The sequence below is a fragment of the Chelonia mydas genome, chromosome 13 (genome assembly GCF_015237465.2).
Source record: "Chelonia mydas isolate rCheMyd1 chromosome 13, rCheMyd1.pri.v2, whole genome shotgun sequence".
Lineage (NCBI taxonomy): Eukaryota > Metazoa > Chordata > Testudines > Cheloniidae > Chelonia > Chelonia mydas.
In genome coordinates, this window is record NC_051253.2 from 40,577,413 (window position 1) to 40,604,661 (window position 27,249).

Sequence of the window (27,249 nt, forward strand, 5' to 3'; positions counted from 1 at the left end):
TGTGAAAGATATTCAAACTGGGCCTTCCCCTGCTCATCTAGCCTGTGGGGCCTCGTCTGGGAGACATACTCAGAGAATGCCACAACAGGCCCCCACAGAACACAGCGGCCAGGTGCCACCCCTCCCCTTTATCCCCAAACCCCTTAGAGCGTTCGCCCAGAATGTGGGAGACCTGGGTTCAAATCCCCATTCTGCCTGATGCGAAGCAGGGACTTGCAGCCAGGTCTCCCACCTCCCAGGGCAGCGCCCTACCCACCAGGTTATGGGGTATTCTGGGGGTGGAGGGTGTATCTTCCTCTGCAGAAGTTGTTCCACTTTGTATGAAATGCTTAAATTGTCATTAAGACTGAGAGAGAGGCTGTGTAGCCTAGTGGTTAGTGAAGTCACCCAGGAATCCAGTTTCTGCTCTGCTGAATTCTTAAGTATTTTATAGAATTCCTTGAAAAATCAGGGCCTCAGTCACTCTGCCATTTCCCCCCTACACACACATCTGTAAATCAGAGAGGGTAATCCCTCCTTTCTCTCACCCTTTGATTTTTCTGTCTAGTCTCACTCTCAGACAGCCCCTGGCAGGATTTCTGGAATACAAATAACCATTGTGTGTATTTTTTTCAAGGATCCCAAGGGAATTAGGCACTCATATTTCACCAGGCATAGACCTAAAAGTGGCAATTCTTCAACAAAAAACCTTCAAAAACAGACTCCAACGAGAGACTGCTGAATTGGAATTAATTTGCAAACGGAATACAATTAATTTAGGCTTGAATAGAGACTGGGAGTGGATGGGTCATTACACAAAGTAAAACTATTTCCCCATGTTTATTTCCCCACCCCACCCCCCCGACTGTTCCCTCAGACGTTCTTGTCAACTGCTGGAAATGGCCCACCTTGATTATCACTACAAAAGATTTTTTTTCTCTCCTGCTGGTAATAGCTCACCTTACCTGATCACTCTGGTTACAGTGTGTATGGTAACACCCATTGTTTCATGTTCTCTGTGTATATAAATCTCCCCACTGTATTTTCCACTGCATGCATCCAATGAAGTGAGCTGTAGCTCACGAAAGCTTATGCTCAGATAAATTGGTTAGTCTCTAAGGTGCCACAAGTCCTCCTGTTCTTTTTGCGGATACAGACTAACACGGCTGCTGCTCTGAAACAATCTCTTTGGAAACCCGCCTCCCAAATGGTCAAGCAGTGGATTAATGTGAGAACCCAGCAAACAAAGCACATTTCCTACAGCCATAAAACCATGCCTGCTGTCGGCCGGACTGCCTCGGTCGGACCTTGCTAAGCCATCGAGAGGGCGGGCAGGGGGAGGCTGCTGGTGCTCTGTTTCATGCTGTGAAGAGAGTTTTTGCACGGGAGCGTATCACTGTGCTGCTAGAGTATCCCCCACAGTGATAAACACCACAGCAAAAACTGCGCTCAGGGACAAGAGGCGAGTCTGCTCTGGAAAGGCCAGCACCTGCTGCCCTCTTCGTCCCAGGCACAGGAATGGCTGCCAGGGCCCATCTGAGATCAGTAGCCTGTCGCCAGCAGCGGCTGCTCTCCACTGCTGAAGGAACGAGCGGCGAAGGTGAGAGAAGATGGTCTTTTGGTTATGAAATTGGGCGAGGGCTCCAGAGATACGGGTTCAAGAGACAGGTCTCTTCACCCTGGCTGCCTTTCAGCTTCTCCGTCTGTAAAAATAACAGCTCCAAAGATTTACTTGAAACCACAAGGAAGGAGATGGAGGGACGGACAGACAATCTTTGCAAACAACAACTTTGCTCTAGTTACCCAGCTGAAGAACTCCATGCCCCAGGTGATGGCTCTTCCAGCTGGCCCCTAGCTGGGCAGGAGCCAGGGGGTCTATTGAGGGCTTCCCTACCCAGACTCCTTTGCAGAGAAGTCCTGTTCTCTTTGGGTGATTGACACTTTGTCTAGCCAATCTGCTCTCTTTCCCGCACTCCTGGTTCTATAAGGGTTGCAGGCCCATTGCAATCTGTAAGCTTTTTTGGCATGGGGAGAAGAGGGAAAGGTCTATCTTTTAGGAGGTCTGCTATATCTAGTACCAGGGGGTAGCCTTAATTTTGCTTCTAGTTTCTAGATGTTGCTAGAATATGTGTAACAATGAGGTGAGTGTACTCAGTGGGGATTTCCCACGGCTTGATGCTCAAATTTCCATGGGGGTTGGTTGCCCAGGGGCTTGTCTTTACAGGGGAAATGGCCTGGAAATAGCTATCCAGGTGTAATTTAGTTATGCTGGAAAAACTCTTCCATGCGGGTACTCTAGTCTGGAGTAAAAGTGACTGTGTGAGAAGAGGAAATATTCTGAAATAGAGCAGGGAGCTATTATGAATAACTAAATTATATTGGAATAGCTATTCTGGTCAATTTCCTCATACAGACAAAGCCTCATTGTCTTAGGTCCTCTTGCCAAGCCCAGCCAAAATGAACAAGTGGTGGGTTAATGAAAGACACCCACGTACAGCTCCTATTGAAAGGAGACAGTTTAGCCTAGTGGGTAGATCATTGCAGTAGGAGACTAGGGTTCTGTTCCCAGCTCTGGATGACCTTGGCCAAGTCACTTCTTTTCTTCATGCCTCGGTTTCCCTACCTGTGAAATAGGAGTAATGATGGCGACCCACTTTAAAAAGTGCTTTGTGATTGGCTGAGGCAGGAACTAAGCATTGGTGGTAGCAGTGGTGTTTGTGGTAGCCCTTAAATAAGGGTGTTAAACCATTGATTTCTATCCCAGGGCATCTGGCCTGCTTTCGTCGGACTTTGATAAACCGCGGCGGCATGCTGTCTCGCTGCGTGGGTTGTGCTCAGACCCTGCAGGAAGTTTTTGTACGGGAGTGCATCACTGTGCTGCTGTATTGTCCCCACGGTGCTAAACACCAGAGCTAAAACTTAACTCAGCACCGAGGTGGGCTTTCTGCTAGATACAGTGACATCTAGTGCAATGTTCGCAGACAGGGACCGCTGCACTGGTCCATCTGTCTCTAAAAATAGCAGCAGATTGAGGAGAAGGTAGGAGTGAAAAAAAGATAGCCTTAATTTATTATTCCTGTTACCATCGTGCCTCAGAGCCCCACTCATGAGACAGGACTCCATTGTGCAAGGTACTGTACAAACACAGATCACAGACAGCCCCCCCCCCCCAAAGAGGTCACAATGTAAATTGGTTTGGAAGGGTTCGATTTTTGTTGGTAAAAAAATCCGGGCCCAAAAACCGAAGAAAAAAATCTCCATCGATGATCATTGGAATTTACAGACAGGCCAAGTAGGAAAAAGGCTGCTTGAGAATTTAGTAGAGGTCCCTTCCAATTCTGATATTCTATGATTGAAGGGTATTTCCTTTGCACAGTTTGACATGCGATGCTGACAATTTGTGTTTGAACAACAACAGAGCTCTCACTTTTTGAATCTCAGCATCTACTGTCATTAAATGATTTCTGGTTCCCCCCTTTGTCTGACCAGCCCCACAATTTCCTGCCCCTGTGTGAACATTTCAAGGGATAAAAATAACAGGGCTTCAACCCCATAATTTTGCACAACCGTGAAAATGGAAATCAATAAAAATCTGGAAAATTGCGTAAAACTAAGCATCCGTTGAAATTATAAACACAAATCTTTTTCTGCCAAGCTTAAACAGAAGTCCAAGGCAAGAGACAATAGATGCAAACAGACAGGAGCACAAGGTTTTCGCTTTCCTCTGCAGTGTGGGGGATGATTTGCCTACTTAGCTCACCTGGTCACATCTCACCTCATGAATTTCCTGCTGCTGGAGGAGACTCGGGCACCGTGGCAGCTGGGCGTCTTGTGTTCTCTGCCTGTGACTCCTAGTTAAGTCTCCTGAGAACTGAAATGCTTTGGTTTAACTAATGTCTAATCTAGGGACATGTGGGTGAAATGTAATGAGATGTGATGGTTCCTTCTGGCCTTAAACCCTGAGACAATATTGGTCAGCCTGACAAGCAGTGGGCTCAGTGCTGTCTCGAGAGATGGGGGTACAATTCCTGACTGCTCCATAGACTCCATTTGAGCCCTTGGGAAAGTTACATAGGCTTGTATCTTTGAAAGCCTACAGGGTTTTGATGCATCGTTCCTTCAATAAAAATCCCACCTTCAGTCTCTCCTTGTCTCGGTGTTGGGATTCCTCCGAGACCTCTTTCCACTCGGCATCCCAATAACTCAGTTTGACTCCAGCCTTGGTCACTCAGGTTTCTTTGCTTGGCATACAGCAGTGCCAAGCACCGTTGATCCGACTCAGACGCGGGGGGGTGGATGCTGGGTGTATCACAGCTCAAAAGGTTCATCTAAACCCTCTCCCTTATACACATGACACATCTCATTGCGTTCACTATATGGTGCATCACGCGTTTGGATGGCTCGGTTACTTTGCCGGAGCCAATCCCTGTGCAGCATGCACTGTCCACGCGCTGTCCATGTTTCCAGTTCCTCTTTATTCCGAAGTTATTTTGTCCCTGGTTATCTAGTTAATAGGAAATGGTTCCCTGGGTGTTCTCCCTCTGACCTAAGCTGGCTCAGACAGTCTGTCTTCTTAGCCTACTGACCTATTGATGTCTCTTATTTAGCACAAACCTGCTGTTTTCAACCTGATGATTCATCTACCTCCTTAATTCTGTCTTCCAAACCATGAGGCTTCCCTTCATGTGTTAATTACTCAGATCACATCAGGTCTTCTTCTTCTCCACGCAGCGCACAGTCAACCTGTGGAACTCCTTGCCTGAGGAGCTTGTGAAGGCTAGGACTATAACAGGGTTTAAAAGAGAACTGGATACATTCATGGAGGTTAAGTCCATTCATAGCTATTAGCCAGGATGGGTAAGAGATGGTGTCCCTAGCCCCTGTTTGTCAGAGGGTGGAGACGGATGGCAGGAGAGAGATCATTAGATCATTACCTGTTAAATTCACTCCCTCTGTGGCACCTGTCATTGGCCACTGTCTGAGGACAGGATACTGGGCTGGATGGACCTTTGGTCTGACCCAGTCTGGCCGTTCTTATGGTCTTATGGCTCAGCTCTGCTCTGTTTCCCATCTAACCTACTGCATATGACAGATGATCTTTCTGGCCTTACAAGCTAACCCCCCTCCTGCCCTGTGTCCGTAAGGTCTGTGGGGCGGGGACTGTCTCTCACTGTGCGTCTCTGACGTGCCCAGCACAGTGGGGCCCTGCTCTGTCGGGTTTGCCATAGTACACACAACACACGCACAGGGTGAAATCCGGGAACCCCTGAAGTCAATGGCAAGACTCCCATCCACTTCAAAGGGGCCAAGACGTCACCCTTAGGTTGGGGTTTGCAAACATGCCCAAGGGCGCGAGGGGTTCACCTCCCACAGAAAGTCCATGGGATATGGCTGCATAGTTGCCATAGGGCTCCTTTGAAACCTCTCAGGCCCTGGTGTGAATTCACCTCCGTTTGGAAAAGGTGGGGTAAGGGTGGAACATGTTTTTCAAACCCTTTGTCATTTCTCTCTAGGCTGCTTCCTGGAAACTTACCCCCAGCCACAAATCCACTTGTCAGCATCCTTTGCACGCTGGGGGAAACAGAAGGGGAACAGACTTCCTGTCTCAGAGAATTTACACACCAAGAAACAGACACACCGGTTCCAACTCCTCTTGCTGCCCGGAAACGGCATTTGTGATGCTTAACTGGCTGCATGGTGCTCAATAACTCCAGAAGCTGAGCTCCTCAAAGTACAGTGATACAGAGCAGCGTGTGGATGGATGGACAGGGAGAGCAGTGTGTGTTTGGGGAAGGATAGATAGTGAGTGAGTGACAGGGGTGAGTGTATGGGGATAGATGCATAGAGAAATATTGAGAGACTTTGTGTATGGGATGGATAGACAGATGGAGGGGGTGTACGGGGATAGATAGATAGATAGATAGATAGATTAGATAGAGAGGTGTATGGGGATGGATGGATGGATAGAGAGAGGTGATGTATGGGGATATGTAGATAGAGGGGCTGTATGGGGATGGATAGATTAGATAGAGGGGGTGAACGGGGATGGATAGATTAGATAGATAGAGGGGGTGTATGGGGATGGATAGATAGAGGGGGTAGATGGGGATAGACAGATAGATAGAGGGGGTAGATGGGGATGGATAGATAGATAGAGGGGGTCGATGTAGATAGATAGATAGAGGGGGTAGATGGGGATGGATAGATGGATAGATAGACGGGGTGGGTAGGGATAGATAGATAGATAGAGGGGGTGTATGGGGATAGATAGATAGATAGAGGGGGTGTAAGGGGATAGATAGATAGATAGAGGGAGTGGATGGAGACAGATAGATAGCGGGAGTGTATAGGGATGGAATAGACAGATAGATAGATGATAGAGGATGTGTGTGGGGATAGATAGATGGATGCAGGGGGTGGATGGGGATGGATGGATGGCTAGATATAGATAGGTTGATAGATTTAATGAATGGAGGAGATACCAGCAGAATTTTTCACACTAGGTTATTTTACAAACAGCTTCTTCCTGTGGACTTGCTCACTAAGGACCAACATTTTGGATTTAAAGCCATTTTGGCTGGGAGACGATGCCACCGGCTGCTGCTTATGGCTCATGGATTTCAGGTCTGTATTCCCAGCTATGTGGGCATCTAGAGTGAATCCCAGAGACAACTGTGTCCTCTCTTCATGGATCTGGTGGCTCCCAGCTGTGGGTGGTTCTGTCGCTTTGCTCTCCTCTGTGTGGGGATGACTGTAGATTTTTTGAGCAGTGTAATAGGCAGCAAAAGACATTTAACTAGCCCTGTAATGGCCACCTAGTGCTTGTTCCAGTTGTTCGTATGCTGTACTAGCTGCAGTGGTGGTTTTACTTTGAATAAGGCTGGGCTAGTCAACGGAGCTTTATAAGCATGCTGAAAACATATGTCAGAAGTAGGTAGGGTGTTAGGTGGGTGCCTTTCTGGATTGTATTAATAGACACCTGAGGTCTGAGTCTACAGCCCTTACAAGATAGATCTGTCTGTCTCCACAAACACTTGTCTGTCTTTCTCTCCATCCATCCTCCCATAAATCTGTCTCTCTCTATACTCCTTCTTCCTCCCTCACTTGAGGAATAAGGTACTAGAGTAAACATTAGTACAAGTGCCCTAAATAAGTGGAATAAACCAGATTCCATGCCCCATTCCCAATCAGTCCCTGTTACATTGAGTACTTCACAACATGGCATTCGCTGTGTCTCTCCCTTCTGTATTTCCCTTCTGAAGCCAACACTGGGAGGGCTTAAGTGGGGATTGTCGTAAGAGACTAATGGGAAACCTCAGCCTTAATTGTTGACTCCAACCATAACTTCGCTAGAAGTTGCTACCCCATGTTTTTGTAGCTTAGATAAAGCACCCTCCTGGTGGTCTGGGGATTCCAAAAGTAGATAAAGAACCTTAGGTACCTAAACCCCACTGAAATTCAATTGAAGTTGGTCTTCTAACTGCCTCTGGTTCCTTGAAATAACTCTCAATTAGTCTTCTCTAAACAGAAATTATACCAGCAAGGAAAGGTGCATTGTCATAGATTTTTCAGAAACAGACTTTGAAATGGTTTTAGTTGGTAGAAATATAACAATAATGTGGCCTCTGGAAAGAGAAACTCTACCTGCAAGGAAAATTCTTTTCAACATGAATAATGAACTATGTTCCCATGGGAGCTGGGTGTTGCAATCCCCTAGACAGCTTTGAAAATCCCACTGATTATTTTTGTTGCAGAGGATGCTAATGAGGACATGTGCATATTTTTTGATTAGTTAAGTGATCTTGAAGGAGAATCAGCGTCCTAGCTGTGCCAGTGACTGTGAAAAGAAATGAGACTGGGTGAGATGCGTCAGTGTGACATTTCCAATAACACTGCAGATCTCCTCAATTCCTTGGCAAGAAACAGCCAAGCTTTGGGATCTCAGACCTCTGATTCCCAATGTCAGCAGCAACCTAATTAGTTAAGGTGTCCCTCCCCCAGCTGGTATTTGAATGGATGTAAATCACTGTGCCCCCGTAGTGCCCACAATGGTACATCCCCAGACCAGAACGTCTGCTTCAGTTTCATACCACAAACCTGCACCCCAGGGGGAAAGTAAGAACTGTGGAGAAAGGGACAGAGACAGCTTCGAATGTTTCAACCTTCCATTGTCTTTGCGAGGCATCTGAAGTGTTCTTTACAAAATTCAAAGGGAGGTAGGTTCGTACAGAGGTAGAGGGATGGATGGATGGAGAGACAGAGGGGTGTGTCAGGATGGATGGATAGATAATGCAGGGTCTGCCATGTACAACTTGATTGCAATATAACGATAAAATACAAAGTGGTTGTGCCATTAAGGTGCATCTAAAAATGTCCAGTGGATTCTAGCATAGAATGATCTCAGCTCAGAGCTCGCCTACCTGTAGCTTGTGTTCAAAGCATTATTCTTTCAGTGTCTGGTAGCAATCTTATCATCTTCTTCTTTTAATGGCTCCATCTTCCCCAGGCAAACCAGACCTTTAGGGTTTTAACTCCACCCGCTTTTGATGGAGACTAAGGACAGTGAGATTTTGTAACAGCCTTAGTCACAGTGGGATCCCAGGTTGTCACAGTGTTACATGCCTCTACGCAAACCTCAGGGGCTGAGGGGGGTAGTTGGAAACTGTTGAGAGGTGGCTAGAGTGGGGAGGGGACACAGAAACTCATTGGGAAAATGGGTGCAAGGGTAACAGTTAAATGTTATTGCAATATTTGTCATCCTTGAGTGGATAGATAAGAAAGAGAGAGATGTGGTGGTGGATGGGCACAGATGGATGGATAGACAGAGGGGTGAGTTGGATGGATGGATGGATAGACGGGGGTGAGTATGGGAATGGATGGATGGATGGATGGACAGAGGGGTGTGTATGGGGATGAATGGATGGATAGACAGGGAGGTGAGTATGGGGCTGGCTGGCTGGGTCGACAGAGGGGTGAGTATGGGGATGGATGGATGGATGGACAGAGGGGTGTGGATGGGGATGGATGGATGGATAGATGGATCGATAGACAGGGTGTGTATTGGGATAGATGGACAGATAGATAATGCAGGGTCTGCCGTGTACAACTTGACTGCAATATAACGATAAAATACAAAGTGGTTGTGCCATTAAGGTGCATCTAAAAACTTCCACTGGATTCTAGCATAGAATGATCTCAGCTCAGAGCTCGCCTACCTGTAGCTTGTGTTCAAAGCATTATTCTTTCAGTGTCTGGTAGCAATCTTATCATCTTCCTCCTTCAATGGCTCCATCTTCCCCAAGGCAGGTTTTTAACTCCACCTGATTGGATGAGAGGTTTGATGGAGACTAAGGACAGTGAGATTTTTGTAATGGCCTTAGTCACAGTGGTACCCAGGGTTGTCACAATGTTACATGCCTCTACACAAACCTTCGGGGGCGGGGGGTAACTAGAAGCTGTTGAGAGACAGCTAGAGTGGGCAGTGGGGGAGGGGACACAGACTCGTTAAGAAAATGGGCTCGAGGGTAACAGCCAAACAACATTACAAAATGTATCATCCTGGCCAGGAGAGAGAGCAAAATGTGGTGGCGGGTAGGGACAGATAGACTGGTGTGTATGGGGATGGATGGATGGAGAGACAGAGGGGTGTGTATGGGGATGGATGGATGGATTGACAGAGGGATGAGTATGGGGATGGATGGATGGATAGACAGAGGGTTGTGTATGGGGATGGATGGAGGGATGGATGGATGGAGAGACAGAGGGGTGTGTGTGCAGATGGATTGATAGATGTTTTTGAGGACAGATAAACAGAAATATGTTGTGGAAGAACGGCTAGATAGATAAGGTACGTACTCCAGGTGGATGGATAGATGAGGGGGGTATGAAAAGAAGATAGATAAATAGAAGTGTGCGAGATAATATATCATAATTGTGTCTTTATCTACATCTGTGGACAGATGAATAGATAGGTGGGTGCATAGGGATGGATGGATGGATGGATATGTGTGTGAAGATGGATGGATGTGAATCGGGACAGAGAGACAATAGAATTGGTGTATTGAACAATCCCATTACCAATTCAGGTGCATTTTTGCTGCAGTGAGCTTAAGTGACTTTTTTCTCTAGAGGTTATTGGTTTGTAGCCCTCTGAAGTCCATTCTGATTCAACTTCTCTGTAATGGAAACAGTCTTAAGAGGAAAACCTTAAAATATCCACTACATGGGTTATACCTTTGGAGGAAGAGACTTGAGAGTTATTCATAGTTATCTTCTTCCATTGAAGCTGTTGGAAGTGAGGTTCACTTGAGTCTGCTTGTATCTATAATGATATCTTATGTTTGTATCTGACCTCCCCACCCCCACCACAGTATTTGAGCATCTCCCACTCACAGGACCCCAATGAGGTAGGACCATGTATTATCCCCATTTTATAGACTGGGAACCGAGTCACTGAGAGGTTAAATGACATGTCTCAGGTCACCGAGGCTATTTGTAGATAAGCAGGAAAGGGAATCCTGGTCTCCCAAGGTCCAGCCAATTGCCCTTATCACTGGATCTCCCTTGCTCTCCAAAGGAGGTGAAAATATTCAGGATGTCCCTAGCAGCTCAGGAACAGATTCCACGTGAACGGGTAGAGAAGGTGGTAGATGGCTAAGTATGAACAGGATAAGCAGACAAAGAGAAATAGCTAGATCACATTCTCTGTGCATAATCGTCACTTCAGGGAGGTTTCTGCTATTGAATTAATTACTGTGGGAACCCAACCGCTACCAGCTCACGGTGATACAACCCCGCACCAAATCTCATCAGCTCCTCGGGGAAGCCTGGTCAAGGTGTCCTAAGAGATGTTGATCTTTAATATTTGCCTTGAGCCTGGGTTGTTTTTGCGGGGGGGGTTGGTCCTGGTTCTGTATGATTTTATTCAAAATTCATGTTCTGTCCGAGGAGATTAATTCCAAGATGACCAGGATACGAAGACAGCTCCACAATATTCTACTGCCCCTCAGGGCCAGATTCTGATACCCGGAGGCATAAGCAAGACCTTGGAGCCTACACTACAGCTGGTGTAGTGGACAGAGCACTGGTCTGGATCACTGGATGTTTCCCTGTCCTGTTCATTCCCTCCAGAGCACCTGGCTTTGGCCACTGTCCGAAGACAGGACACTGGGCTGGATAGACCTTTGGTCTGACCCAGTCTGGCCGTTCTTATGTTCTTACTGCTCTGGGACTTGGGTTGTAGCCAGGTCCAACTCTGCAAGTGATCTTTCCTTGTGACCTTGAGCAAATCACTTCGCTTCTCTTTCCCCTCCCTGCTCTTGTCTGTCTTGTCTTGTAAAACTGCAAGCGTGTCAGGACAGGGTCTGTGTCTTGCTGCCTGTTTGTACAGCACCTAGCATCAGGGCATGTGGGTCACATGTCCCTCCCCTCCCCCCCCCCCCCCCCCCCCCCGCAGATTTGCTGCTTGGCTTGTACTGAGCACGCTCACACGGCCACGCTCAGTAACATCGCTGAAACCGGCTGCCCTCTCTCGCCCCTCCCCCCTCACTATGGGCCTAGCACAGCACAGCCCCGTGGGGAATACAAATAATGATGTGTGATTGCTGAGCTCCATCAAGCTCAGTTTCTACCATCTGAAGACCAGAGTTTAGATTCCAAGGCCTTTCCTTGTGTTGAATGGTGCCTTGGGCCGGGAGTTTCTTTCGTGGGCGCTGGCGGCCTTTCGAAAAGTCGGAGTGCGTCTGTGCTTTTTGCAGAGTTGCCAACGCGCACAGGTTATCGTCAGGGTACCTTTCCCTGCGGTCTCATCGTTATACGTCTACCACCTATTACTCCAGCAGCTGCAACACAGTGATCCAAGCCGATGCCAAAGCCTCCAGTGAATTGGAATGTTTGCCCAAGCTAATGAGCTCGAGAGTAATTAGTGTACTAAGTGGCCCAACAGGTAAGAAACATGAATTAGTTATTTTTTTTTAAACGAGGTCACTTTTTGTTTTTGTTTTGCACTCAGGAAACTGGGGGCCGGATTGCCAAGGTCTTTCGGCACCCAAAGATGTGAAGAGGTGCCCAGGAGAATTCACAAAAAGACCTAAGCAGGGTTAGGCACCTAACTCTCATTGAGCTCAATAAATGCCCCTCAGTCCTCATGGTTCTCTGGAATTCTTTGCATCTCTGATTTATCTTCCCCAGTTTCTGTGTTTTCCAGGGATCCACTTATGTGTTATTTGACAAGAGCATTTCAGAAGATATATTTTTTTACCCAATGGAGAAAGTATTTTTTTTTTAAAAGAAGTTGCTTCTGATCAAAACGTTTCCAAAATGCCGTTTCTCTAGGTCTGACTTGCTGGCATAGCCGTGACCGTACGGAGGTTTTTGATATGGTGTTTGTCATTGTGATAACTCCAGCTACTGCTTAACACAGTGATGTGTGCCAATACCAAATGTTCGTTACCGCTGGTACGTAGGAGGCGATCACATCTAACGGGAATTGTACGTCAAGATTCCTTAAGCGGCTTTCAAACTCTCATCCTCCTGTTCCCATGATGGAAAGTATGTGTCTTTTAATCGTTACTCATACGTCCATGGTTTTTGTTAGGGGGTATATCACTGTGATAGTAGCTCCCGCTATAGTAGTATACACAGTGATATACAGCCCTGCAAAATCTTCCTCATCTCTTCCAATAACCGCAATCAGATACTTATTAGGATAACTCATCCTTCCAGTCCTGAAAACAGTGTAATAGGCAGGAGACAAATTACCAATCCCTTTAAAAAACATTGAATTAGGAATACAGGATGATGGGATGTTTAAAACTAGAACAGAATAGAGGAAAGTAAAGTGGAATAGAATAAAGCAGGGTGGGGTAGAATAAAGTATTGGAAAGGAGAATGGACTAGTCTAGAATGTTTAGACACAGGAATATAGGAATTGCTAGCATGGGTCAGACCAGTGGCCCATCTAGTACCCCTTTGAAAATATTTCAGGCTGCGATGACCCCCCCAACAAGTGACAACCCCCCCATGCCATGCCACCCTTAATTCTGCGTTGCTGCTGGCGGCAGCGCTGCCTTCAGAGCTGGGTGCCCAGCCAGCAGCCACTGCTGTCATGACCCCCCCCCCCCCACAATAGTCTTGTGATCTCCTTTTGGGTTGGGATCTCCAGTTTGAGAAACTCTGTTGTCATACAATCTCCTGTCTTGTGGCCAGTTCCAGACAATGCAGAGGGAGGTGCAAGAACTGCCCCCTAGTGGGCAATATGGAATAACCTTGAGATGGGCTTGCATCAGTTAGAAGTTGGCTCATGCCCTGACAGAGACGGGTTTACGTCCTCTGCAAAATTCGTTCCCCCTCCATACTTACTGTTGTAATTCGGTGTGTTCTCCTTATCATTACAAATATCCCTTCTCTTATCGAATCCTGATGAGCTCTTGTCCTCATTGATACTCTGTGACAATTAGTTCCACGGGTCAAATGAGCAGAAGAAGGCATCTTGTTTAATCAGTTTTAAAATTGCTGAATTTCAGTTGGATTTGAAAATCCCGTTGTTCGTGCTTTGAGGCAGTGTGAACAGAAGGGCTTCATCTGCCTTTTCTCTAGAGTTTATTGGTTTGTAGCCATCTGAAGTCCATTTTGATTCAACTTCTCTGTAATGGAAACAGCCCCAGGGAGCACTGGCAAAAGTTGCTTAGGATCGTAAGTCCCACCGATTTTCTAGGAAACTTGTGCTGCACGTCATGTTGCTATTTTTGAAAGTCACACCCCTAATCTTTATCAGCTGGGATTTTTAAAAGAGACTAAGGTATTTAGGCACCCAATTTCCAATGGGAGTTGAGCACCTCACTCCTGTAAGAACTTTGAAAATCCCAGTCTGTTTTTCTTTTTCTAATCATTTTTTTTTTTTAGAAAATTGTGGATAGATTTAGTCACATCAAAATCGGTCCTGAAATGGATGACATTCCTATATTCTTCCTCTTCCCCTGGCTATAGCCAAAGATTGGATCTCAGAGATCTAGTGTTCAAAGGTGTGAATTCAAATCCTGGTTGAGTCAAGGTATTCAGTTCTCTGGGCTGGTATTTTCAAAGGAGCATGAAGGTGTTTTTCCTCTGAAACTCCTAATCCTAGTTTCCAGCCAGGTTTTAACGTCCAGGTGTCATGAAGAGTCTCTTAGGTCCCCTTCAGAAACTAGATATCCCTAAATAGATATGCCGGTTAACATGGCTTTCCTTGGTTCTGTGGTTTTCTGTTGCATTTGCATTGGCACCTCTACGGCCGTGTGTGGTTTTTGGCATGAAGTGCGTCACTGTGGTAGCTCCCGTAGTAGTTACACTGTGATACACTCCCGTACAAAATCTTCTAGGGCCAAGATTCTTCCATAGCGGTCTTAGCAGCTTGGGCAAATGTTCAAAAAGGTGGAAACTCTTAACAGCTTCTCTAAAGTATGCCCCCTATTTTGGGGTGTTAATTATAAAATTCAGGGTGATGAATATTATTACTCTTAGGGAGCAGCCAAACCATGCTAGGATCTTTCCAGACATTCAGGAAGGATCTCAAATGCTATTCTATTGTGGTCTTGTCCAGTGTATTCTAGTCTTGTCTATTTTATTCTAGCCTAGTCTATTATGGTTTACCTTAGTATAGGATATTATATTCTACTCTAATCTATTATAGTCTGCTTTAATATAGTCAATTTTATTGTAGCCTAGTCTACTCTAGTCCAGCCTACAGTAGAGTCCCTATTTTTTTAACTAATTAGGGACTGAGGACTTCATAACATTGAACATCTCAAAATGACGGTAGGTACGGTGCATCAGTTGCAGTATGGTGCACTGCATTGCTTTCTTCTTCTTCAAGCCACTGTGAAGCGATTTCCAGTGAATCGAAGACATCTGAATGTGAAGGGATGTTGACTTGTTTGTCATCAACTTCTTTCTTTGTGTCATCCCCCCCCACATCAGAAAAAATAGCTCATATAACTGATCGTTTGTGAGACTTTTTTTGTAAAATCAAGGTTCTACTGAATTATAGTCTAGTATATTCTAGTTTATTCTAACATATTCTAGTCTAGTCTGTTGTATTCTAGTTGAGTCTAGAGTTGTCTACTCTAACCTCTTCAAGTCTTCACGCCCTTCACAGTGGTATCTGAGTCTAAGAACAGACGGACAAGTAGATAGATTTTAGGGGGAAAGGAACACAGAGTAGGAACTGTGTATAGAAGTCAAGTCAGTTGACTGTAGGGTGTCCAAAGGATTTCAGTCTTTCAGAGGATTTAAGGGATTTGCAAAGCAGTTTGGTGGTTAAATTCCATTGAAATTTGTTGTCTTCACCTTCAGTGAGGACTTTGTCTCTGACTGCCTTGGGAGGCTTTGAAATTCTCAATATCTGGCCCTTCGGAATGAATATTGGTGAGACAGAAAAATGTCTTCCTCAGCCCCCTGGGTCTGGCTTACTGAGGTGAGGGCTCGGACATCCAGAACTTTTCTGTGGGATCTGTCATGGTGGTGGCTACTCCCTTCCCCCCGGGTAGTATTATGTGGCGGTGTCTGCAGCTGGTTCTTGGGAGGGTCCCTGGCCAGGGCTGTCCAATGGCAGAAGCCAGAGGCGGAATCAGAGTGTCAGTGGGGTTTGCTATCGTAGCCCAGTAGAGTGTCTCCAGACTTCACTGCTCCAGGGGTGGATGGAACCGGTTGGGTTTGGGACAGACCACTTGGAAAGAGGAAGAATGAGGGTTATAAAAGGGAATAACCTCAGGCGGAGCCCAGCGCTCTCCCCCAGAAGCACCCACCTTGCGTGAGAGCCAGAGCCCGGTGCAGAAACAGCAAAGATTTTGTGGTGCTGCAAGGACCCGGAGTTGCCCATGGAGCCTGGAGGTGGGGGGGCGGGGGGGAATGAAAGGGGGCAGATAATGGGGGTGCTATTTTAATAGGGAGCCTGTAGAGGGTATTTACATAAAGGGTCCAGGATGAGACTTCTGGCCCGCTAAGTGGCCAGTGCCAGCTTCTTCATAAATTCATGGAGGACAGGTCCATCAATGGGTACTAGCCAGGATGGGCAGGGATGGTCTCCCTAGCCTCTGTTTGCCAGAAGCTGGGAATGGGTGACAGGGGGTGGATCACTTGACGATCACCTGTTCTGTTCATTCCCTCTGGGGCACCTGGCATTGGCCGCTGTCGGAAGACAGGATACTCGGCTAGATGGATCTGTGGTCTGACCCGGCCTGGTCGTTTTGTATGTTCAGAGAAAGGTGCAGATGACCGCTAGCTTCCGATGATGGAATAACCTGACTAGAGGAGAGTATCTTCTTGTCTGAGAGGGGTGGGGTGTGTGGTGGGGAAAGAGAGACTAGTTCCAATATCCATAAGTAACATTGCAGAAGATATCTATCTATTTTAGGTACTGATATGATCACCCTCCCATTAGGACAATATCAACCTATCTCACAGTCCTTATTTACCCTTGTGACTTCCCTGTGAGGTGGGGGATTGCTATTTATCCCCCATTTCAGAGAGGGGGAAGTGAAGCATAGAGAGGCTAAGGGACAGATTGCTAAAGGTCTTTAGGCACCTAGTGGGATTTTCAAAAGCATCTAGGTGCCCAAATCCCATTAAATGCAATGAGTTTTGGGTCCTACGTGCTTTTGAAAATCCCATTTGGTACCTAAATGGCTTTGAAAATCTGGCCATGAATGACTTGCTCATGGAAGTCTGCGGAAGCGCAAGGAATCAAACAGAGGTCTCCCAAGTGCCCATCTATTGCCGTAACCACTGGGCCATCCATCCTTTCTTATCCTCAGGGGATCATGAATAACAATTCTCTCATGAGTACGTGAGTATTGGTGTGGTGGGGAGATTTTGGAGTTGCTTCCTGGTCAGAGTTCTTCATCGGGCATGGCAGGAGTGGTAAAAAATTTCTCATTGGGAAAGTTGTGGGCAAAAAATGAGGTTTTTTGGGTCAAAAATGGATTTTTTCCAGTAAAATGTTGACATTCTAATTTTAAAAAAATCTGATTTTTTTTTAATTTTCAAAATGTCTCCTTTCAAAATGGAGAGAAACTCTTCAGTTCTCTGAATTATCAGTGGGGAAAAAGAGGGAAATGAAAAGTGAGAGGAAGAAGGAAAGAATGCCACTTTCAAAGTGAAACAAAATGCTTGTTTCAGTGTTTTTTTCCCCCCTCAAGCTTCCCCCAACCAGTTCCCCAAACCAAAGCTGAATGTTTTGGAATAAAGTAAACATCCGGGGTACTAAAGGGGCCTTGAATCTACCAGCGAAAGGTAGAATGAGAACCAATGGCTGGAATTTAAACCCGAACAAATTAAACTTAGAAATAAGACACACTTTTTTTTAACAGTGAAAGCAATTAACCAGTCCCAAGGAAAGTAGTGGATTCTCCAACTTGATGTCTTAGATCATGACTGGATGCCTTTCTGCTTCAGTCAAACACAAGTTATCGGGCTCAATACAGGGTAACTGGGTGAAATTCTACAACCTGTGACACACAGGAGGTCAGATTAGATGATCTTTCCAATGGTCCCTCTGGCCTTAACATTTAAGAAATTGTTGGAGATCCTTCACATTCTTCTGCTAGATAGGCAAACCACCAAGGAAAATTCCAGCCAGCTCCAGGGTCTATGTTTTTGATAGGGGCCGTATCACTGTGGTACCAGCTACCCCACCCATCACAGTGATACAGACTCATACAAGATCCTTGCCCATCTCTTGCGAATGAACATTGGGGTGATGGGAAAGTCTCTGGAAAGCTCTCCTGCTGGAATAATGTGGAAGAAGAGGGGCTTGATGGGACTTCGGACTCTTGGGTTCATCTCCTCGATTCCTGGTGTGTTTTCTGGTAAGTCACTTAGGACCGGATCCACGGCATTCCTTTGATTCAGGTCCTTATATCACTCCATACCTCAGTTTCCCTAGCTGTAAAATGGGGATTTGGGCTAGGGGATTTAGAAGCACATCTCCCATTAATTTCAATTGTGATTGTGTGTCTAAATCTCCTTCGACAATCTGTTTCCCCTCTGCACCGCGAAGCACTCAGATGCTGCAGTGATGGGGCCACGTAAATGCACAGGTGCCAGATTTCTTTCGCACAGTCATTGCTAAGAGATGCAGGAGTGTCTCACTGTGGTAGCTACTCCAATCAGCACAGTGGTATGGAGATGTACAAAATCCCCTTTGTATGAAATGGATCAAGGTTTTCCCTGTGTGAGATTTTTTTTGGGGGGGGGGCGGCGGGAGAGGCGAAGATGCAGTTGAAGGAGAGAGACGTGAAGCATTTTTCTCTTTCCACGTAACCTGGATGAAATTGTGGCTCTTTGTATGTTGGAATAGGTCAGAGATTCATAGAGTATCAGACCCATGTGATTATCTAATCTGACCTCTTGCATAACACAGGCCATAGGACTTCCCTGAATTAATTCCTATTTGAACTAGAGCAGATGTTTCAGGGGGATTTTAAAATGGCCAGTGATGGAGTATCGTAAATTGTTCCAAAGTTTAATTACCCTCCGTGTTAAAAGTTTGTACCTGATTTCTAGTCTGAAAAACTTGCCCAGCTTCAACTTCTAGCCACCTTTGTCTGCTAGATTGAAAAACTCTATATTTGGGCATTTCTGTTCACCGTGTAGGTACTTATAGATGGCGATCAAGTCACCCCTTCACCTTCTCTTCATTAAGCTAAATAAATTAAGCTCCTTGAGTCTTTCACTGTCAGACATGTTTTCCAATCCTTGAATCATTCTCGTGGCTCTAAGATGAGGCTCTCCTGGTTTTACTGGGTGCAGAACGGAGGAACTTGTGTGTAAAGTAAATGAGCTAATGGCTCTGGGACAGGACCTTCTAACCAGATGACTAGATCTACCACACAGCTGTTTCCAGGACTCCGTGAGGCACGGTCAAGAGATCAAAGTTGGGGAAGTTTAAGGCTCTGGGGTCCAGAATTATGTACTGTGTTTTCAGAGTCGCGAGTGTGTCTGGGTTTTTGACAGGAGACACTGTGGGAGCTACCGCTCCACCTAGCACTGTGATACCGAGCAGTATGAAATCCCTGTCCCCCTCATGGGAACTGGTGTGAAGATGTGAGCAGATTCCATTTCATCTGACTTCTTATCACCATCACTAATGCGCTCCAGGTTTTTGATAGGGGATTTTTCACTGTGGTAGCTATACCACCCGCTATCACTGTGGTACACAGTCGTACAAAATCCACCCTTGTCTCATGGGAACAGATGCTGGTGTGATGGAAAAAAGTTTCAAAGGCAGCTTCCTTGCCTCTGCACTGGAGTGGGAGCCAGGTGAGCTGGGTTGAAGTCGTGGCTCTGTTACATACTTCTTGCATGATTGTAGATAAGTCATCTAGGACCTGACCTCCAGCCAGCTGGAGTTAATAGAAACACTCCCCTGGATTTCAATGGGTTTTGGCTCAGGTCCTTAATCCCTTAGGCCAGATTGACAAAAGTTTTGTAGATGCCTACTGGTGCAGTGGGAATTACAAAGGCACCTAAGCAAGTTGGGTGCCCAACTCCCATTGATTTAGGGTTAGTACCTGATTCCCATAGGTCCCCTCAAAAAATCCTGGGGATAGAGATATTTCAGAAGAAGTCAGAGGTGTATGCTTACATATTTATTTTCTCACTTGGGAGCTATTGTTGCGGTGATGGAAACTTGTGTGAGAACTTTCCTTGCCTGGTATTTTTGTGCAGCTTCTAATAGGGTCTAGATTTTTGCTAGATGATTTGTCACTGTGGTAGCTACTCCATCTAGCACCGTGTTACTCAGCTGTACAAAATCCTTGGCCATCCAATAGCAATGAATGTTGGTGTGACCAAATATTTTTGGAGCATGCCCTTTGTTGGGCTCCACATAGCTGCTAAAATGACTGTGTTTTTGATAGAGGACTTTTCACTGTGGTAGCCACTGCCCAGTGAGACACAGTGTTACGGAGCCATACAAAAATCTTTTTGGTCTTGTCAGTGAATCCACGTGGAAAATACAGCTTTGGGTCATTCAACCCTCTAGTTGTGAAGAGCTACATATGTCAGAAAGGTGAATGGAGAATTTCTTCAAGCTCAAATCATTTTCTTCTCTGTCGGACATTCACAGCGAGCCTTACATTTTGCAGCGAAGGGTGGCCGAAAGATGGATAAATAGAGAGATTCCATCCATCAGAGAAGTTTCACTGAGCTTTGAGATTTGATCCTCAATCTTTCTATGACTCTGCTTCTCCATCTGCAGAAAGGATGGTCCAGTGCTTATGACCTGAGCCTGTGACTTTGGGAGATCCCAGTCTGATTCCCTGTCCTCACACAGACTGCATATCTGACCTTGGGCAAGTTCACCTACGGCCAGACCTTTAAAGGTATTTAGATTTCTAAAGAGATAGGCATCCAATTCCTTTACATATTTGGCATTTAGTCTCTCTTCCTTGGGTCTCCAGCTGTCTCACAAGGGGATAATGTGGATCAACACATTAAAGATTGTGAGGTCCATAGGTACTATGGTAGTAGTGCCATGTAAGTGGCTTAGATAGATATGTAACTGCATCTCCCTGTGAAGGGGGGGGTCAATGTTCTCCTCTGTGTCTTTCTGTCCTTACTTCGCAGCTGTGCTGAGAGTCTAAATCTATTCATGTTTGTCAGATGCCCAGACTCTGTGATGACAGGACCCCTGCTAGAGAGATTTCTTTCGGTCGTTGCTGCTGGACATGGGTTTTTGTTTGGGGTTTTGTCACTGTGGGAGGTACCCCAATCATCACAGTGATACAGAACTGTACAAAAACCTCCTCCACTGGAAGCGGAACCATTCAACCCCATCAATGCCTTTTTGCAGAGCTCTTCCACTCAGTTCCAAAGAGTTGCACCTGGGAGAGGAGTCAATTAGTAATGTCCCCAAGATCAGATTGTTTTCTTTTCTGGTGGATATTCCCAATGAGAAGTAGATATTGCAGCAATGGGTGTTGATATAAGACCCGGGGGTGGAGGATGGGGAGGGGGGAAGATAGAGAGACAGAGAGAGAAAGACGGAGATTCAATCCAAGGGGGATGTGGATAGGGGAAACTGACTTATATATAAATATTCTGACAAGAAAAACACCGTTGAAACTCCCACAAGAAATCCAGAGTTAAGGTGAAACTTAAAAAAACCCAAACCTTTGATGGGATGGGAACTCACAGGGAAGGTACCGAACCTTGAGTCTGGGTGGGATTTTCAAGGGAATTTAAGGAATTTCACAGAGCTAAAGTTCATGCCTGGGTAGCTTAGCATTCTAAGTCTTAGAGCCCAGAATGACCGGGGGTGAGTTTCAGCCACAGTCCTCTCTAAAGTAATATGTAGTGTTCTCGCTAGCCATATGGTCTGGGAATTTCGAAGGGCAAGATCCACAAAGGTAAGGAGGAAGCTAAAGGTGCAGATAGGTGATCAGGTTCGAAACCTAACTCCCAAGGTTTGTGCCTGACTCCCCTTGGAAAATCCCAGTGTGGAAGAAGCACAGCTCGTTGTTACAGGTGCACACCTGAACATTTATTTCCTCCCCTGGGAGCTTTCCCACCCCCTTTTTTGCTGTGATGGAAAGTCTATGAGAACTTTCCTTGCCTGAATTCTTTGGGCTGCTTCTAACAGGATCTAGGCTTTTTATGGCGGGAGTTGTCACTGTGGTAGCCATCCACCCATCACAGCGATATCCGATCAGACAAAATCTTCGGCCATCCAATGGCAATGAATATGAAAATGTAGGAGTGTGCCCTCTGTTGGGCTCTGTTGCACAGCTTCTAAGATTATCATGTTTTTGATAGAGGACTTTTCACTGTGGTAGCTGCTACTCCATAGGACACAATGGTACAGAGCCATACAAAAATCTCTTCTGTCTCATCTAACTTGGCCAATGCAGTTTTGGATTGTTCAGCCACCTAGCTGTGAAGAGCTGCTGGTGTCAGAGAGGTGAATGGAGAATTTCTTTGAGTTTGTATCATTTTCTTTTCTTTTGGATTTTCACAACGAGCCTTAACATTCTACAGTGACGGGTGGAGGATATACAAAGCTAGAAACATGACGAAACAGGTAGATTTAATCCACTGGAGAGAGAAAAATGCTGCATCCCCATCCCCCATGTTTGTTGTTCTCAGGACAAAAGGGAGGCTGTTAAGGAGCCCAATATATTTACCTTATAAAAAAGGATACCAGGTATGAAGGGCTCTTTAATCTAACACAGAAAGGCAGAAGAAAAGCCAATGGCTCGAGGTTAAACCCAGACAAATTCAAGCTGGGAATAAGGCACTGGGTTTTTTAAAGTCAAGTTTACTAACCATTGGAACAAACTATCAAGGGAAGTGACAGACTCTCTGTCTCTTGAAGTCTTCGGATCAAGCCTGAATGCCTTTCTAGAAAATATGCTTTAGTGAAACACATGTAATTGGCCTCAGTACAGAAGTAGCTGGCTGAAATTCTATGGCCTATGTTTATGCAGGTCAGACTCGGTGATCTAATATATATTTTCTGACCTTAATATCTACAAAATTGTGAAAATTGGGAAAACACAGTTGCGATATTCTTAATGAGAATCAATCCAGTCTAGAATGTGTCCTACCCATTTCTGGAATGGCTGAGTTACTCAGGAGCTAGAAGTAGTAAACTGGGAAGTACTGGTATGGATAAAGAGTGAAATTCTGGTCAATTTTCAAGACATCATTGGAGAAATTTCTTGTCTGGGACAGGGAAATCTCAGTAGGAGAGAGAAGCTTTATTTTTCATTTCCATGGAAGAAGATCAGTAGGGGAATAAGATAATTCTGAAGTATCTTAGGTCGACTTACCTGGCCATGAGGACGGCGGCAAGTCGACCGCTGCCGCTGCCCCATTGACTCCACTTCCACCTCTCGCAAGTGCCAGAGTTGACGGGGAGCACGTTCGGGGATCAATTTATCATGATTCTGCGGGTAGTGAAGACCTGCCTGAAACAGAGATCTGAAATTTCTGATAAAAAAGGGACATATTTTTCCCAAAACTTTTTCTGAAAACTTTTTTTCCTTCCTTTTTTCTGGACCAACTCTACTTAGAAATATAGTCTGAGATTTTTCAAAGCCCTCTGCAGGATTCGAGGACACATTTACAAAGATGTTTAGGCACCAAAAGGTGCAGAGAGGTATCTAGTGGGATTTGCAAAAGTGCATAAGCAAGTTAGGTGCCCGACTCCCATTGGAAGCTCCTGTTCATTTCATTGAGAACCTGGCATCAAAATGCTTTAGATGGATTTGTAAATTTCAGCCTTCAGTTCCCTCTGATGGAATACTAACCTAGCAGCCGCCTGAAACTGGGTTGCTTTGCACAGCTGCCGGCAGAACGAGGTTTTTATAATGGGTTTTGTCACTGTGGTAGTCACTGTAGTACACAGTGATGCATTCCCATGCTAAATCTCTCTCTGAGACAGGAGATTTACACCGCGACTGGAGAGAGAACAGTGGTAGGAGCTGTGAGGCCAATTCCTATATTTGAATTCAGCTGAGATCTTTTAGAACGCTAGGACCAACGTGAGACCAGCACTTCAGAAGGTATGTCTGCTTAAAATCTCTAACTCTTTGGAGAGGAGTGGAATGATTGGGTAGAGCACTGGATTTGGATTTGCGACACCTGGGTTCCTTTCCCAATCTGTCATTGACCCTGTATGATCTTGGGCAAATCACTTCACCTTCCCTGCCTCCATTCCCCTTGCATATTTAGACTGGAATTTTCAAGGGAACATAGAGTGGAGTGAAGAGCCCAGATGGCTCTGGAATTTCAGGCTCCTTTGAAAACCTGGGTTTAGATTGCAATGAATTTTGGGGCAGGGACTATCTCTTCCTATGTTTATATACAGTGCCAAGTACTATAGGACCATGATCTAGGTTGGGCCCTATGGGTGCTACCAGTATAATAATAACTAGGCTCTGCTTTAATAATATCAATAAAATGGTCCCCCAGGGGTATAAAATGATATAACTTCATGGAAGTGCATGGAATGACCAGCTGAGGCCCAATGCATTTCAATCAACTGTTGAGCCTAATGAGAAGTTGTCCTGAATCTGTCTTTTCTCACAGGAGTGCCAGTGTGCTTAGGTTTTTGAAAGGAGGTGTGTCATTGTGGAGCCCCAGATATCCAGTAACACAGTGATACACAACCGTACCAAATGTCCTTTACCTCATCTCTAGCTGGGCACCGCAACGTCTTTACTTTTTAGAGACTGATGCAAAGAATTCAAGCTATAGATAGAATCCGTCTTTCTTTCTTTCTTTCTTTCTTTCTTTCTTTCTTTCTTTCTTTCTTTCTCCACTATTTCTGAGTCCACAACCCTGAAAACTTTAGGAAGAAATAGCCTCCATGGGGCGTCATTCCATAGTCGTCCACTGGGGGTCACTCTTGCACCTCTCAGAAGCAGCTGGCGCTAGCTGTTGCTGGTGATGAATTACTAGACAAGACTGGCCCGGTAGCTCCTTTATTCCTACGCATCAGTATAATTATTATATGATGTCTCCTCAGTGATCTTTGTATTCAGCAAGACACAGTTATTGTCTTCTGTTCCGGTATCTGAGTGTCTCAAATGTTTCATCTCTGAGCTTTCAGCTTGATAAACCGTTCAGAGTAAATTATATTGACCTTAAAATAGTGACTTTAAGGGAAATTCACCTTCCTGTTTCTACTCAGTTCTTCTTTCCCATTTCAAAGATTTCTGATCGTCGATGGCATTTTTATCCAGCGGACAAAGGCAGGACACCATTCAAAGGCTAGAGGATGAAGCTAGACAAATGGAGACGAGACATACGGTGAAAATTTTTAACAATGAGGAAAATTAACCATGGAAAATAATTTTCCTGGGGACACGGTGGATTTTCTGTCACTTTCAGTCTTTCAATTAATGCTAGATAGCTTTCTAAATGGTGAAGGGGGAAATCTGTGTTTGTATGTGCTGTGTGTGTGTGTGTTTATGCATATGTGTGTGTTTGCTTATATGTGTATTTGTGTGTTTGTACATGAGTGCATGTTTGTGTTTTTATGTGTGTGTGTGTAAACTTGGTTGACTGTGGTTGACATTATCAGCCAAGCGTTGGCGTTACCGGAGGAGCTTGATGAAAGCGGGGTGTGCGCTGTCTGTCGCTGTCTGTTGGAGATAGAAAGGGTGTTCCTTGTGAGAGTTTGGAGTCTGCCACAAAGAGAAGTTAGTGCGGGGAGCGGGTGTGACGCTCCAGGAGGGAGGAGTGCCTTACTTTCCATGTCTTTGTTTCCAGACTGTTGAATTTCAAAGAAGCCTGAGTTGGAAGTGAGTTGGAAGCCAAGTGCCTACGCAGTTGTGTGTCTGCTTCCCTTTAAGGTTCGCGTGGTTGGGTGCGGCACTTACGGAAAACTTAAATGACTTTTAAAGAAGAGTTTTGTGGCAGTACATGGGAAATACCCGTCACTCGCCAAAGCGGCCCTCTGCGAGCGGTTCCATAGCCGGAGAATGGCCCGGGGGCTCCGTGTGAAATGTGTCAGAGCTGAAGGACATGCCCTGGCGAGCTGGGAAGAAATCCTCTCTCACCATCCTGCAGAGCGAGGAGCGGATGGGAGGCAAGAGGCATTAAAGCCCTGAGAAGCGGCTTCCCCTTTTTCTGCCACTCCTTGCTCGTGTCTCTCCGGGCGCAGGAACAGGCGGCGGGGTCCCCGGCTGTCAGCGGGCGGAGCTGCAGGGGGACCTGGTTCTTGGCGGGGTCTGCAGAGATGGTGACTCGGCCCTGGAGAGACGGGGCGTAGTTTGCCCCCCTGCTCTATGGATATGCCCGTCCCGTCCACTCCTGCCCTTGTGGACTGCCAGATCCAGTGCCAGAAATAATACTGAGCAGAGCTGGAGACCCCGGAGACAACGCAGCTCAGGGTGAGGGTCTCTCCAGGCTTCACCGCCCTCGGGCCGGACTGGACCAGCTGCACCCGAGAGAGGACACCTGGGAAAAGGAGAAAAAGGCAAAGATAATATTAGCCAGTGAACAAATCCGTGGGTCTGTCCCTAGTTCCCCCACTGTCCCATAGACACTCACAGTTGAAGGCAGAGAACAGGGAAACGAAAAGCAACAGAGATGGCAGTCTCGTTTCCAGGGAAAGAGAGAAACTCCCCAGCGGGCAGGAACGAGCAGGTCTGTGTCTGGGGGGAGACTGAGGCGCCTGCAACGAGAGGTTTGTGTTTAAAGAGGACCCCCCCCCCGTCGGCAGAGATTTGCATGTGTATTTCTTAGAGTGGGTCTAAGAGATGAGGGGGGTGAGCGCTCAGCACATGGCGTTGTCCCCTCGGGGACAGGGGTCCCCTTTACACCCCAGAGAGACCGGGCGCTCAGCTCAGCCCACCTGTAGTGACAGAAGGTGGCTGGGAGGGTCCAGGGCCCTGGACTGGGACCGAAGTGAACTCCATAGGCTAAAGATTGGCATGTGGGTGTCACCCAGGGAGGATAAACTCCCAGGGAGACAAGGCAGTGCTGGGTAGGAGAGTCCTACATCGCTTTCCTCTCTGAGCAAGTGACTGTCTCGCCAACACAGAAGTGGCTATTGCCAAATGTGCTGGTTAAATAAAATAAATACAAATAGTCCCTGGGAAAGGCCAAGGCAGATGAGACGCTCCTAGGAATGTGAGATCGGGAGGAGACGGAGCTGCAGGAAAAGGGTGGTTTTAGGTAGCAGAACCCAACATACCCCTGCAATGAATGGGGAGGGGACGGGGCAGCCCCTGGCTTGGTCAGAACAAGGGCTGTGAGTGCAGGGACCCAGACAGAAAGAGACACTAGAGAGAAATGGGCCTCTCAGTGTGTTAGGGTGCTGAGTACAGCAGGGCAGGTGCTCTCTGAGCCAAGGAGAGGGACCGACTGCCGGCCCCTCAGGGAGGCGGTGAGTAGGGGGGGGGGTATTATTATAGAAATGTGTGTCGTTAATCACGTCGTCTGCAGGGAGACCTTTGTACAGTGCCCCCCACATCACCCCAAGCTGCCTTTGCTGCTTGGTGTAACTCTGTATGTCCCGATGTCTCCCCGTGTCTGTGCCTGGACCCATTTGGCTACGAGCAAAGAATTTTATTTCCCGGCTAAGTTCCGCTCGAGCCCTCGAAGGTGAATCGTGGGTGGAGAATCGGGCAGCGGCTGGGTGCATTTTGGAAAGAGCTGGGGATCTGCCTGGTTTTTCCTACTCCGCTCGTGGTGTGTGGCTCTGTCTGGGGCTGAGCGATCCCTGCTAACCTCGCCTCGCCGGGCTGAGTAGAGGCCGCCCCGGTTTTTGTACTGGTCCCT

General features: G+C 46.3%; 2 protein-coding genes, 2 long non-coding RNA genes and 2 gene segments (V, D, J or C); 2 read left to right on the forward strand and 4 right to left on the reverse strand.

The window, feature by feature from the left end:
* Nucleotides 1-27,249, reverse strand: part of LOC102940154 (immunoglobulin epsilon heavy chain-like) — a 1,331,510-nt gene that overhangs the window by 475,519 nt on the left and 828,742 nt on the right. The gene's annotated exons all lie outside the window — the stretch shown is intronic.
* The window catches only part of LOC119563587, a 797,667-nt gene that overhangs the window by 455,487 nt on the left and 314,931 nt on the right, over nt 1-27,249 (reverse strand). Inside the window, 1 exon segment of the C gene segment in view lies at nt 12,377-12,390. Within this exon segment, the coding sequence occupies nt 12,377-12,390 (14 nt within the window).
* The window catches only part of LOC119568011, a 937,337-nt gene that overhangs the window by 93,422 nt on the left and 816,666 nt on the right, over nt 1-27,249 (reverse strand).
* Nucleotides 1-27,249, reverse strand: part of LOC102948108 — an 883,083-nt gene that overhangs the window by 67,914 nt on the left and 787,920 nt on the right. Inside the window, exon 5 of one of the 5 annotated variants that reach the window (XM_043526997.1) lies at nt 23,257-23,262. The exons of 3 other annotated variants lie outside the window; for them this stretch is intronic. In XM_043526997.1, coding sequence (XP_043382932.1) covers nt 23,257-23,262 — 6 coding nt within the window. Of the gene's footprint in view, nt 1-22,596; nt 22,610-23,256; nt 23,263-27,249 lie in introns of all 5 variants that reach the window. One more of the 5 variants, XM_037915295.2, reaches the window with a different exon arrangement.
* Nucleotides 1-27,249, forward strand: part of LOC122462699 — a 480,831-nt gene that overhangs the window by 18,836 nt on the left and 434,746 nt on the right. The window lies entirely within an intron of this gene.
* Nucleotides 1,901-26,704, forward strand: LOC119567844. Of its 3 annotated transcripts, XR_005227815.2 has the most exons (6): nt 1,901-2,120; nt 5,493-5,710; nt 6,499-6,603; nt 23,402-23,522; nt 24,674-24,771; nt 25,234-26,704. It is a non-coding gene; the product is annotated as an uncharacterized LOC119567844 (long non-coding RNA). The 3 variants fall into 3 exon arrangements; XR_006285396.1 differs by having other exon boundaries at nt 23,402-24,771; XR_006285397.1 differs by having other exon boundaries at nt 5,493-5,798; nt 23,402-24,771; nt 25,234-26,677.